The 13,036-nt window shown below is 36.6% G+C and overlaps 1 protein-coding gene across 2 annotated transcripts in view; it reads left to right on the forward strand.

The window, feature by feature from the left end:
- LOC101406189 (aldo-keto reductase family 1 member C23-like protein) overlaps positions 1-13,036 on the forward strand; it is a 58,804-nt gene that overhangs the window by 4,637 nt on the left and 41,131 nt on the right. Inside the window, exons 4-9 of one of the 2 annotated variants that reach the window (XM_014783694.2) lie at positions 139-216; positions 674-796; positions 3,935-4,044; positions 4,958-5,123; positions 7,758-7,840; positions 9,512-9,554. In XM_014783694.2, the coding sequence (XP_014639180.2) occupies positions 139-216; positions 674-796; positions 3,935-4,044; positions 4,958-5,123; positions 7,758-7,840; positions 9,512-9,554 (603 nt within the window). Of the gene's footprint in view, positions 1-138; positions 217-673; positions 797-3,934; positions 4,045-4,957; positions 5,124-7,757; positions 7,841-9,511; positions 9,555-13,036 lie in introns of those variants that run through there. The other variant, XM_087420905.1, reaches the window with a different exon arrangement.

Genomic DNA, 13,036 nt, shown 5'->3' on the forward strand with positions numbered 1-13,036 from the left:
TGTAAATATTAGTATCTAGAATGTTATACCACCTACCTCATGGAGATTTAGTGTCCTGGCCCCAGATATCCCTGGCAGCCTGGCTAAGTGTGGAGAAATTATTTTGTGACATCACTAAAATAACTGCCTCCATTCCAGCCTGGGGAAGAACTTTTTCCAACAGATGAACATGGAAAAGCACTATTTGACACAGTGGATCTCTGTGCCACATGGGAGGTGAGTGCTTGGAGGAGAGAGCTCAGAGGAGAAAGACAGAAGTAGGGGAATCTGGTTCATTTCTTCCACTTTGAGAATGGATTGTGCACCTTTGTCTTCAGCAATTCATAAACTTTAAATGAACAAGTCTTCTGTAGTGCTGTGGAGGAAATCATTACCGAAATGTTTATAGAGAGAAATGGAGCAGAAGAGTTCAGGACAACGAAGATAGGCATCTCCTTCTTTCAATGTGTTATACTTGCACATTTTTCTAAGGAGAGTACAGTAATTCTTATTCTTGCTGTCACTACATTCTTTTCCTGTTTAATTTACTACTTTTTCTCTTTTTTTTTTGTTCATGTCAATTGGCTTCATTGTCGTTTCTTGAGAGTTGTTCCTTTTAACAGATTTTTATTGCATTTATTGTTGATCTATAGCCAATTGCACAAATGTTTCTTTATTATGCCTTCCTCCCCAGGCCATGGAGAAGTGTAGGGATGCAGGACTGACCAAGTCCATCGGGGTGTCCAACTTTAACCGCAGGCAGCTGGAGAAGATCCTGAACAAGCCAGGGCTCAAGTACAAGCCCGTCTGCAACCAGGTGAGCACTCTTGGCCTCCTCTCCTTTCGGTTCTTCATTTCCTTCTTCTTGAACTACTGTCAGATGTCTATTTGGCCTCCTCTCCCATTCATCTTAACTTTATGGAACACAACATTCTAGAGAACAGAGCCTCTGTCTAGATGAGCATCGATAGAACCCATAATTGTATCTCTTTTTGTAAAGTCCTAGTGAAAAAAGTGGCAAGACCTAAGTGCTAAATTGTCAATAAGAATTAGAGAAGGTAAAGGAGTTGATGGAGGGTTAGAATAGTTACCCAGACCTTTGAGGGAAAGTTACATTTCCCTGAGCTGTAAAGGATGTCAAGAGATGGGACGGGTTAGTGTTTTGGAGGGAATTGTGTACAGGAAGGAAGGTCATGAAAATACGTAATGGTAGTAAATAAGGAAAGAGTGAAAATAAGATGAGGTAGGTGTCAGAGGTTTGTGTGGAGCTTGGATGCCTGAAATGCACCAAGATGTACTTCATCTTGGTATCTCTGATTTCAGGGGTCTTTGAATAGGAAGCATAGATACAAGAAAAAACAACTGGAGACTATGAAAGTCATCCAGGCTAGAGGGATGGTTGATGGTGAGAAAATCAACATTCAGGAATATTTGCAGGAATACAGAGCAGACCTTGTGATTTACTCAGTCTTAGTCTGGTTCTCTCATCGATTTCCACCCTTAAATGAGCCATTTAGATACATTATTCTGTGTCTGGTTCTGTGCACTGACTTTTCCTTTGTTCTATTTTTATTTTATTACGGTAAGAACAGTTGACGTGAAATCTACCCTCTTAACAAATTTCAAGTATGAAGTACAATGCAATACAGTATTGTTAGCTATAGGCCCAGTGTTATACAGCAGATCTCTAGAACTTATTCATCTTGCATAATTGAGACTTAATGGCCACAATTATCAGCTTCTAATTTCTCCCTCCTCCCCGCCCCTGGTGACCACCACACTGCTCTCTGATTGTATGAGTTTGACTATCTTAGATTCTTCATATAACTGGTTTCATGTAGTACTTGTCCTTCTGTGAATGTCTTATTCCATTAACAATAATGTCCTCAAGGTATAACTTTGAGTCATGAAGTAAGTGTCTTCAACTGGAAAATGTGGCCTATAAAATTGAAGAATTTGACATATCATGTTATAGCACTATTTATTTTCAATTATAAATGTTAAAAAATTCATGTGATTCTAGCCTTAGTTTCACTCTCAATTTTTATTATGAAAATTTTCAGACATTCAGAGAAGTTAAGCATATGATAGTGATCATCCATGTTTTCCCTCCTGTATTGAAAACTTTTCACATTTTGCAACATTGCCAAATATATGTGTGGATCTATCTACACACATATATGTAATATTTTGCTACTCTCTTGAAAGTTAGCTGTTGACATGACAATTCATCCCTACAGACCTCAGAAAGATTATGGTCTTGTGTCCAATCCATATTCAGTCCTCCATATGGTTTTCCCAATGTCTTTTATATATTTTCTTTTCTAATCAGGACCCAAGTGTGGCTCACATATTACTTTCCATCTTGTTTCTTAAGCTTTATTTTCTTTTTTCTTTTTTTCAAAGTCTACAATGTCTTGTTCCATTTTTATTATTTTTTTATTTTTATTTTTTTCAAGTAAGATCAGCCCTAAGCTAACATGCATGCCAATCCTCCTCTTTTTGCTGAGGAAGACTGGCTCTGAGCTAACATCTATTGCCAATCCTCCTCCTTTCTTTCCCCAAAGCCCCAGCAGATAGTTGTATGTCATAGTTGCATTCCTTCTAGTTGCTGTATGTGGGACGCCGCCTCAGCATGGCCTGACAAGCAGTGCATCGGTGCGCGCCGGGGAACCGAACCCGGGCCGCCAGTAGCGGAGTGTGCACACTTAACCTCCAAGCCATGGGGCCGGCCCCTCTTAAGCTTTCTTAAGCAGGAACGATCAATCAACCCTTTTTCTTTCACCATGACAGCCAACAGGTTTTTGTTGAATATTCTGGATTTATCTGATTGTTATCTTGTGATGTTAATTGATTTGTTTCTCTATTCCCAGTTTCTGTAAATTAGAAGTTAGATCTGAATGCCTTATGACATTAAGGTGAAACATTTCTGGCAAGAAAATGTCCTTTTCATGCTGTGTCCCTCAAATTGCTCTTCAGTAGGAAGCCCGTCATGGCAATTTTTCCCACTATGAGAGATGTTAGTTTTGTTCTCTTGGCTAGGATAGTGATAGCCAGGTATTTTCTTTGTAAATGTATATTTTCCCCTTTGAAATTACCTAGCAATCTGTTGTGTGATAATTGTCATCGGGGAAGTCATGTTACCTCTACGTTTTCACATAATATTTGAGTAGCCATCAATGACTTTACTGTGAATTAGTTATTTCATTGGGATTTGTAAATAACTATTTTCAATTTTAAATACTCTTTTATAATTTTTTTACCTGACACTTTATTGTTAACAGAAATTCCCTCATCAAGTAGGGATAAACTACAATTACTCCTGTAAGGCTTGATAAAATCTTGATTCCTTCCCTTTAATTATCAATGTACCAAGAAAACAGTTATGTAATAATCACTGTCAGTGGAACAAAGAATTTTTTTCTCTGTCTCTGTCTCTGTCTCTCTCATCACTAAGGACTCCTGGATTTTTATTGACTCTATGTGTCATAATTGCTTTTAGTCACTATTCCCTTTGACGCTCAAATCTAACCAATGTCACCAGTGGGATCCCTATAACACTGGTTCTTTTTCCCTTTAGACATCCCTTCATGAGTCTTTGAGGAATTTTTTGCTTTCTGACATAATCTGATGTCCGAGGCTCAGACAGTTCTCTTCCTGTCCTAGATGTGGAATGAGCCATGTGTCCTTGTGGTGTGCAATGGTATTGAGTAACCAACATTCCATCTACAGAGTCGCTTGTTCTCAGGAATGTCATTTTTTTCTTTTTTTATCCTTTTTAGGGAACAGAGATATAATATTTATTTAAAAAAATCATTATTTGATGTCGATATTTCCAGTTTAAATTTAATATTAAAAGGTTTTCTATTCAGCTTTTTTTCTTTTTAAACTTTCTCTTTCATTTTAATATTGTCATTCATGTAATCTGACACTTTTCTATGTTGGCATTCTACAGGTGGAATGTCATCCTTATCTCAACCAGAGCAAACTGTTGGATTTCTGCAAATCAAAAGACATTGTCCTGGTTGCCTATAGCGCTTTGGGTTCCCAGCGTCCAGAACCATGGTAATGAAGACAACAGGGAGTTTACCTAAAACATTACTTTTTGAAATATTTCTAACTATACCATACCTAGTTTTCTGGAATTCACTCTCAACTGGTTTGGAGGAAGGAGGGGAGGGACAGAAGAAATCCTTCTCCTTTAAAAACCCCATCACCCAGCCAATGCTTTTACATTATATGTGTCTGGTTGTAGATTAATGAATAACAAATATCTGCATTAAAATCTATATATAATCCAAAAATTGAGACAAAAGACATAGCTTAAGTCATGATTTAGAAATTTATTAACTAATTAACAGATTTATAGTAATAGACTCCCTAAGCTTCACTTACTTTATGTCTTAACGCAGGATAATAATATGTAGCTCCCAGGTTTATCATCATAGAAAAAATTACAATCTGAAACATTTTCGTAAACTTTTATAGAAATATTGTAGACTATACATAATGATAAATGAATAGTTCCTATTTTGGGACTACTCAACTTTTATCAATATTTTAGAAAAGTTAAAATAAAAACTATCCCATTCTTTTCCTTTCTCTTTCTCCTTTCATACTCTGTTCTTACTTTGAGGGCTATGATCAGAGAAGAAAAGCAGCCACCGAGAAGTGGTAAGAAAAACACCATGATTTGGAAGCACAGGTTTGAACTCAAGCATTTATCAAAATGACATGAAGGGCTTTGTAAACATAGATTGCTGGGTGCCACAGCTGCATTTCTGAATCAGTTGTTCTTGGGTGAGGCCATGGAATTTGCCTTCCTAACAAGATCCTGGATGATACTGATACTTTCGATCCAGGGACCACCTTTTGAGAAGCACTGGTGTAGAGCAGACCTACTGGATCTGTTTGGGAATCCTCCTAACAAACTGAATACTGAGTCTCAGGTCTTCAGCATTTCTGCATTTCCTTCCAGGGTAGACCAGAGCTCCCCGGTTCTCTTGGATGATCCAGTTCTTTGTGCCATGGCAAAAAAGTATGAGCAAACTCCAGCACTGATTGCCCTTCGCTACCAGCTACAGCGTGGTGTTGTGGTCCTGGCCAAGAGTTACAATGAGAAACGGATCAAAGAGAACATGCAGGTGATGAGTGAGGCTGTAGGCATAGGGCTCCTAATTAATTTCCTTCACCTTTGTTCGTAGGCTCTCAAGATATTTTGATCCCAGATGAGTTACCTGTTATTTCCCATGCATGTGTGCCTCATGTGTATTCCCACCACTTTTCTCTTACGGGGCAGAAGGAGAGGCAGCATGGCAGGGTGGAATTCACATTAGACAGAAAATAGAGATTTTGGTTCCAGTATGAGGTCTGCAACGTACCCTGTGCCTCTGTGCGAGTCTCGTTTTCTTCATTCTAAAATGAGGGAATTGGATCATGTGATTTTCTTAGTCTGTTTTGACTGCTATAACAAAATATCACATCCTGGGTGTCTTATGAACAACAGAAATTTATTTCTCACAGTTCTAGAGGCTGGAAGTCTGATATCAAGTTGCCAGCATCTTTGGGTGAGGGTCTTTTTCTAGGTCGAAGACTTCTTGTTGTATCTTAACAATGTAGAAGGGGCAAGGCTGCTCTTTCACATCTTTTTTTGAGGGCATTAATCTCCTTAAAAGGCTCCATCATCATGACCTAATCACGACTCAAAGGTCCCACAGTGTAACACCATCACAGTGGGTGTTAGATTTCCAACATATGATTTTGGAAGCACACAAACATCAGACTGTAGCAGTGATCTTCAGTCTCCAAATCACTGTGGTTTTAGTTTGCATTTCCTTGAAAAGTAATGTAGTTTCATTTTCATGTATTTATTCTCCTTGAGTTTCCACTTCTGTGAAGTGCTTGATCAAATCTTTATTCCTTTTAACTAAGTTGTCTGTATTTTTTTATGTGTAGGAGACTATTATTATATCATTAGATATACATGCACAAAAAACTATCTCCAATTTAGAGGTTTACTACCAAAGCCGTTTATTTAGCTCATGATTCCATGGTTTGACAATTAGCTTGGGCTCAAGAAAGCAGTTCTCTTCTTGGCTGGGCTTTCTCCTGTATTTGCTGGTAAATGCAGAGCAACCAGGCAGTTCTGCTTTAGGGGTTGATTTGGCTGCTGTCAGTGGTGCATAAACTCTGTTCCATATAATTTTTCATATACTTGGCTAGACTATAGTCTACTAGCCTGTTTTCATCTCATCACAGTGGCGTGATTCCAAGGAGCTGAGTGGATACTTGCAAGGACTTTTCCTGTGTAGGACTCAGAATGGACTCACCATTGCTTATGGCAAATTTTACTGTCCACTGCAAGATTAATGCCAGACCAGATGCAACGAGTAGAGAATCTTGCAAAAGTATTTTTGTCTTCCCATTCAAATTTGGGTCCTACTACACCTGGAATTAATTTTTTAATATAGTGTAATAATGGACCCAAATATGTATATATTTAAATGAAAATCCAAATGTCCATATTTTCCCACAGATTTTCATTGTTTTCTTTGTCATGTATGAAATGTGCCTCAGTTGATTTCTGACCTCTCCTATTCAGCTACTTACTTTTCTGTACTGTCTAATTGTAGTGGAAAATAAGTCTTGCTTTTGAGAATGGTAATTTTTTTTCTTCATTCCTTTTTCTTCCTTAAGAATGTCTTGTCTATTCTTGACTGGTTTTTCTTTTATGTAAAATATAGTATCACTTATAGACTTTCATGAAAAATAAATGTGTATATTTTTGGTTCATATTGCATTTAAACTGTAGATGAATTTGGAGAAAACTGACTGCTTTACATTATTGAGACTTCCAATCCATGATTATAACATGGGGTTCTAATTACTTTGGTGTTCTTTATATATTTTTAATAAATTACATAAATTCTCCACAAAGGCATTTACATAATTCTTTTATTAGATTTATTCACAGATAACTGGTAAATTAGATACCTTTTAGATAACTTTTTCCTAACATTTTATTGTGAAGATTTTCAAATGTACAGGAAAGTTGAAAGAGTAATGCAATAAATGCATTATTTAGATTCATCAATTGTTATATTCTTGACATTTTGCCTACTACCTATGCATCAACTGGTCGAGCTATCAGTCTATCTAGGTGTCTAGCTACCTATTAATCTATCTCTCTAACTTCTCTATGTATCACTATCTTCGAGTATTATTATGGATTGATGAATTTATTTGATTCAACATGTTAGCCATTATTAACATTCTTTTTGACTGAAAGTGTATCATATTTCGACACTGACATCATCTTTAAGCCAGTTACTGAGTCCTTTGCACATGATGTCATTAGTATTTGGAGAATCATTCATTTGAATTATCTTGAAAAATTTTTTTTCACATTCTAACTGTTCATTGATGAGTTATAGAAATCCACATGTATTCATCAAAATTACTAATTCTGGATTTGCTAAGTACATGACCCTATCTCTTTGAATAAAGAGCTTTGTTCCCTCACTTTTGAAAAGATCTTCTTTTTGTCTGTAGTCTTGTACAGTTTCAATATTTTATATCTAAGGATGGGTTTCTATTTAATTTTTGCCTGATATTTATTATCACTTGAGTATTTTTCTTGACGTCCTTAAAAACTTTTGGAAACTTCTAAGACATTTAGAGTATTGCCTATGCTCCATTCAGTCTGATTTGCTTGGATTTTCCAGACGGGCCATTATGAGATCTAAAAAATCATAAAAATCTTTCTACTTCTGTGATAGGTTTTTGAATTCCAATTGACTTCAGAGGACATGAAAGTCCTAGATGGCCTAAACCGAAATCTTCGATACCTTCCTTTTCACATGTAAGTGACTTTGTTAAATATGTTTGCCTCAATTTATTTTCCGATAATGAGTGTATGATGATTGTTAAAATTTACCTCAATACCAGGAAGACAGAGTCCACTTTGAGTCAGGGATGAGGTAGAAGCTTTCTGAAATCTCATCCCAGACTGCACTGACTCAATGACAAGGAGAGTGGATTTTGATAGGCTTGGACTTACACACATATGTCCTGCCCTCATCACTCCATGGCCCTTTCCAAGATGCTCGAAGCTCGATATCATTGCTGAATCTCCATCATCCACTTAGGCCTCACATTTCTACACCATTAGTGGATGTACATTGTGGATATCACCAGTGTAGCCTAATTCAATATTTCCCAAACTGTGTTTCTCATCTTCTTCTCCCAACTTCTCAATTCTTTATCGATTCAAGTCTTCTCCACCCAGCTTGTGGTCCAGCCAGAAATGCCCATCTCCTCCAAATGGAATCTTCATGAGATGCTACCACGTTTATGTCCTTCATAAATTTCCAAATCTCTCCCTTCCCTTTCATTGCATGTTTGTTCAGGAATGAAATACTACATTTCCCTCCAAAGAGGCTGGCCTTTGGTAAAAATAGGAATTCTTGGTTTATATTTTATGAAATAGTCAGATCTCAATACAGATGACAAAGTTTTCAAGAGAGATATAAACCAAAGGAAGTTGTGTAAACAAAAGCACCACTGTTGGGGAGAATTTGTAGCCATGAAAGATCTTTAGTATTCCTTCATGCTTTAAGGTTCTGGAATTTTGAGAAAAGACCTTCATTATAAAAGAGAGAAAGAGAGGAATGCACATTTCTTCTGCCTGTGAAAATTTTAATTCTTGATAGTAGTAAATGTGATAATGTATGGAAATGGATTAGCATAAGGGAAAGTTGTGAATTCTCAAATGTTAGCAGATATATTTTTATGCTTGCTAATATATTTATTAATATAGAGACAAATGGAGAATAATATAGGGAAATCATGCAGAGAGAAAGAGAGAGTCAGAAACAGTCATTTTTCCAATAAATTAGATATTTTAATAAGAATACATTATTTTATATCACTTTCTATTTTGAGTTATTACTGAACAGAAATCTCCCTTCTCTACAGTAAGCTCTTTGGAAATGGGGGCCAATTTTTATGTGGCATTTTATCCATTTCTGAGTCTAACAGGACATATTGTGTGTGGTGGGCAGTTAGTAACTAATTAATAGATTTTAAAAAATGGAAGTGAAATTGCATTCTGTAACCTGTGTCACCCTAAAGTATGTTTTAGTGACGAGCATGCGGCTGGATATGTCCTGTTCAAAAAAGGCAGAGTCAGTCTTTTCTTCCACTGAGGATTTGAAATACAAAATCAAAGGCTATCTTGTTGCTTTCTTGACAGATGTAGCTAGGGAGAAGAACATATTTGAATATTTGACTCTGCATCTTCTGTGTATTAAGTTCTGGGCAAGGAATACTATTCAAATAATTTAATTAATATTATTATTTTTTAAATTATTATAAAGTCATGTTTGTGAAAGAAAGAAATGCAGATTCCACACCCAGTCGGGAAGTAAAACGTTTAACTTTACCCTAATGACAGCTTCATAAAATTAACTTCTCTACCACCTCAGAAACAGAGTCATTGAACCCATATATGCATTGTTTTTTCTCCTTTTAGTGGTGTTGATCACCCTGAGTATCCATTTTCTGATGAATATTAACATGGAGCCCTTCATCCTGACTTCTACCAGAAGCCCTGTGTGTGGCTAGTGAGGAGGGAATTGTCTCAGATGTTGGTGATCTGACACGTCTGCATGGGTTCCACCCATGCTGCTTAGAAACTCATACTCAGGAAGAGTTAAGACCATAGGTCAGGAAGGAAAGGCATTCAATTTTTGTCAGTTTCTGTAAAAATTAAAGATTTTTTCCTGGAAAGTCTCTTGCCTACTCCAGTCTCAGTTTTGTATATTTTCTTTCCGTCTGACACATTAGAGCCAAAATTTGGTTTGCCTAAAGTTTGGGGATGGGAGTGCTGGAATGGAATACAGTAATGGAAATTTTATAGACATTTCTGGAGTGAGGTGTGTCAAGTTTTCAGTCTCTAGGGAAGTAATAGCTAGCAGGTATTTATCAGTCAGCTCTTTGAGGAACTGGAGGACATGTTGCACTTGGTCTGGAAGGTGAGGCGCATATTGCAAGGATGACCAGTAATGCATAGATCCCCTTTCAGCAGCTCAGGAAATCATTGTTCTAGGAAATATCAGAATGAGGCATCCCTGTGGCAGTGTTGACCCGGGAGGTTGGAGAGGATACAGCCCGGAAGGATGATTCAGATACACAGAAGCTTTAGGAGGAGGGAGTTGAGCAAATATCTGTTTGGGAAACTTTGGAAAATGCTTCTTTGCTGTTTCTTTCCTGCTCAGGAAAAGAAACTTTCCACAGTATTTTACCAAAGGGCCAGAGCTGAGAGTCAGGACTAGACTGCCACAAGTGCCCAGGTAACAGTAATGAGCTTGCTGCATTGTACTTGAGCAGGAATTCAAAGAAACAACTGACTGATCAAATCACCCTGAACATTAGCTCCACATTTAACTGCACGTTTCAAAACACCCTGAACATTAACTCCATATTTTCTCAGGTTCAAAAACATGCTAATTTGATATAGTTGATCCTTTAAATGTTTCAAACACCAAGCAAGGCATACTTATGAATACAAAACACAAAATATTCCTAAGCCATTAAATATTTTCTGTCAAACCATTCTAATATGGTGAATACATTTAGTAATTCCAATTCTCCTAAATTTTCAATACATTTAGTAATTCTAATTCTCCTAAATTTTCAAACACCATTTCAAAATACATGCATGCAAAATAGCAAAATGCTTGCAGCATTTGTTGACATTTAGGAACTTCCTTTATAAAAAATATACATTTATTTTCTACAATTTTTAGAAGTACAAACTCAGTCATGTACTTGCAAGGAATCAAGTTTTCATCTCAGACCACTTTGTTCAAATTTGAGACACTCATGGACCAAAACAGAGACAATCAAAGAACTTTGAGACTGACAGTTGTTCAGGACTTGGGTACACTTTCAAACACCTATACCTGCAACTGTTGCTTCCTCTCCTGACCACATTCATCTGTCATAACCACTGGGCTTTCTATAGCCGTGCTTCAGCTGGGACCAAACCAACAAGCTGTGCAACCCACAGTCTTTCTGAAAATGATTCATCCATTAATTTAGAGAAGGTCATATATGTTCTCAGATTTTAGTTCACATTTCTATGACTGTAGAATAACTTGACATTATTAAGACCTAGTCAGTAATTATGGGGATCGAATCTTTTCAGTTTGCTGCAATAGAACCCCTTTTATTTTTTATGATGGCTCCTTGGACATTTTTTCAGTCAGTTGATTAAAATTCATCTTAAAGAGTTTCTCCCTGGGGAAGATCAGTGTACATGACAAAGGTAGCCAAGTAAACTCTGTAGGTCTGCTGCAGGCAGGAAAAAGATAAGGAAAAGATGCAAAGGCTCAAGAAACTATTTTGTCTAACTAATTCAGAACTCTTCATAAAAGAGGGCCACATTTTAATAATATTGAAAAAGCTAGACTTCTGGTTTCTGGTTACATAGATAAAGAACTTGGAAGTCAACACTTCTTTCCTCATAACAAGAATAACAATAAACTAAGAATCAACAACTCTCTTTAGGTCCATCAGAAAATTGAAGTCACAGGGAAAATTATAGACCCCAAAATTGGAGAGACAGTTGGATACAGAGAATTATAAGTCAATGGGAGCAGGAGAGCAACAAAGTTAGGAGATTGACAGTACTCAAATTCAAAGCCTACAAGAAAGCTACAGCAATCAAGATAGTGTGGTATTGGTGAAAGTACAGACACGATGATCAATGGAACAGAATAGTGAGCCAAGAAATAGATTCACACAATTAGAGTTAACTGATCTTTGACAAAAAGCAAAGGCAATCCAATGGAGAAAGAATAGTGTTTTCAACAAATGGTGCTGGAACAACTAGACAACCACATGCAAAAGATGAATCTAGACTCAGACTTTACACCTTTCACAAAAGTTAACTCAAAATGACTTATAGACCTAAAGTGTAAAATGCAAAACTGTAAACCTCTACAAAATAACACATGTGAAAATCTAGATGATCTTGGGCATGGTGATGACTTTTTAAGACACAACACCAAATGCTCAATCCATGTAAGAAAAAAATTATCAGACTTCATTTAAAAAAAATAAGCTCTCCCAAAAGATGATATAAAAAGAATGAAAAGACAAGCCCCAGACTGGCAGAAAATATTTGCAAAACATACATCTTATAAAGAGATTAGTATCCAAAATATACAAAGAACTCTTAAATCTCTATAGTAAGAAAACAAAAACCCCAATTTAAAAATGAGCAAAAATCTGAACAGAAACTTCACCAAAGAAGGCATACAGATGGCAAATGAGCATATGAAAAGTATCTCAACATCGTTCGTCTTTACAGAATTGCAAATTAAAAAAAATGAGATACCATTTTACATCTATCAGATTGGCCAAAATCCAGAACAGTGACAACACCAAATGCTGGAGAGGATGTGGAACAACAGGAACTCTCTTTTGTAACCGATGTGAATGCAAAATGGTACAGCCACTTTGCAAGACAGTTTGGCTGTTTCTTACAATATGAAACATATTTTTACCTTATGGTCCAACAATTGAAGTCCTTGGCATATACCCGAATATGTTGAGAACCTTTGTCCACCCAAAAACCTTCACATGGATGTTTATAACAGCTTTTAATAATTGGCAAATCATATATAGAGCTTCATTGGGTATGGATACCATACAGTAGAATCTTACTCAGTGTTAAGCAGAAATGAACTATCAATTGAAAAGACATGAAGGAAACTTCACTGCATATTACTAAGTGAAAAAAGCCAATCTTGATTGGCTACATACTGTACAATTCCAAGTAGATGACATTCTGGAAATGGAAAACTATGGAAACAGTAAAAAGATAAATGTTCCAGGGGTTTGGAGGAAGAAAGGGAAGGATGGATAAATGGGACACAGAGGATATTCAGGACAATTAAACTCTTCTGTATGTAGATAGCAATGGAGAATACACATCAATAAATATTTTTCGATATTCATAGAGCTATACAACACAGAGTAAACAGTAATG

The sequence above is a fragment of the Ceratotherium simum genome, chromosome 32 (genome assembly GCF_057802395.1).
Source record: "Ceratotherium simum simum isolate JZ-2026a chromosome 32, ASM5780239v1, whole genome shotgun sequence".
NCBI classification, from domain to species: domain Eukaryota; kingdom Metazoa; phylum Chordata; class Mammalia; order Perissodactyla; family Rhinocerotidae; genus Ceratotherium; species Ceratotherium simum.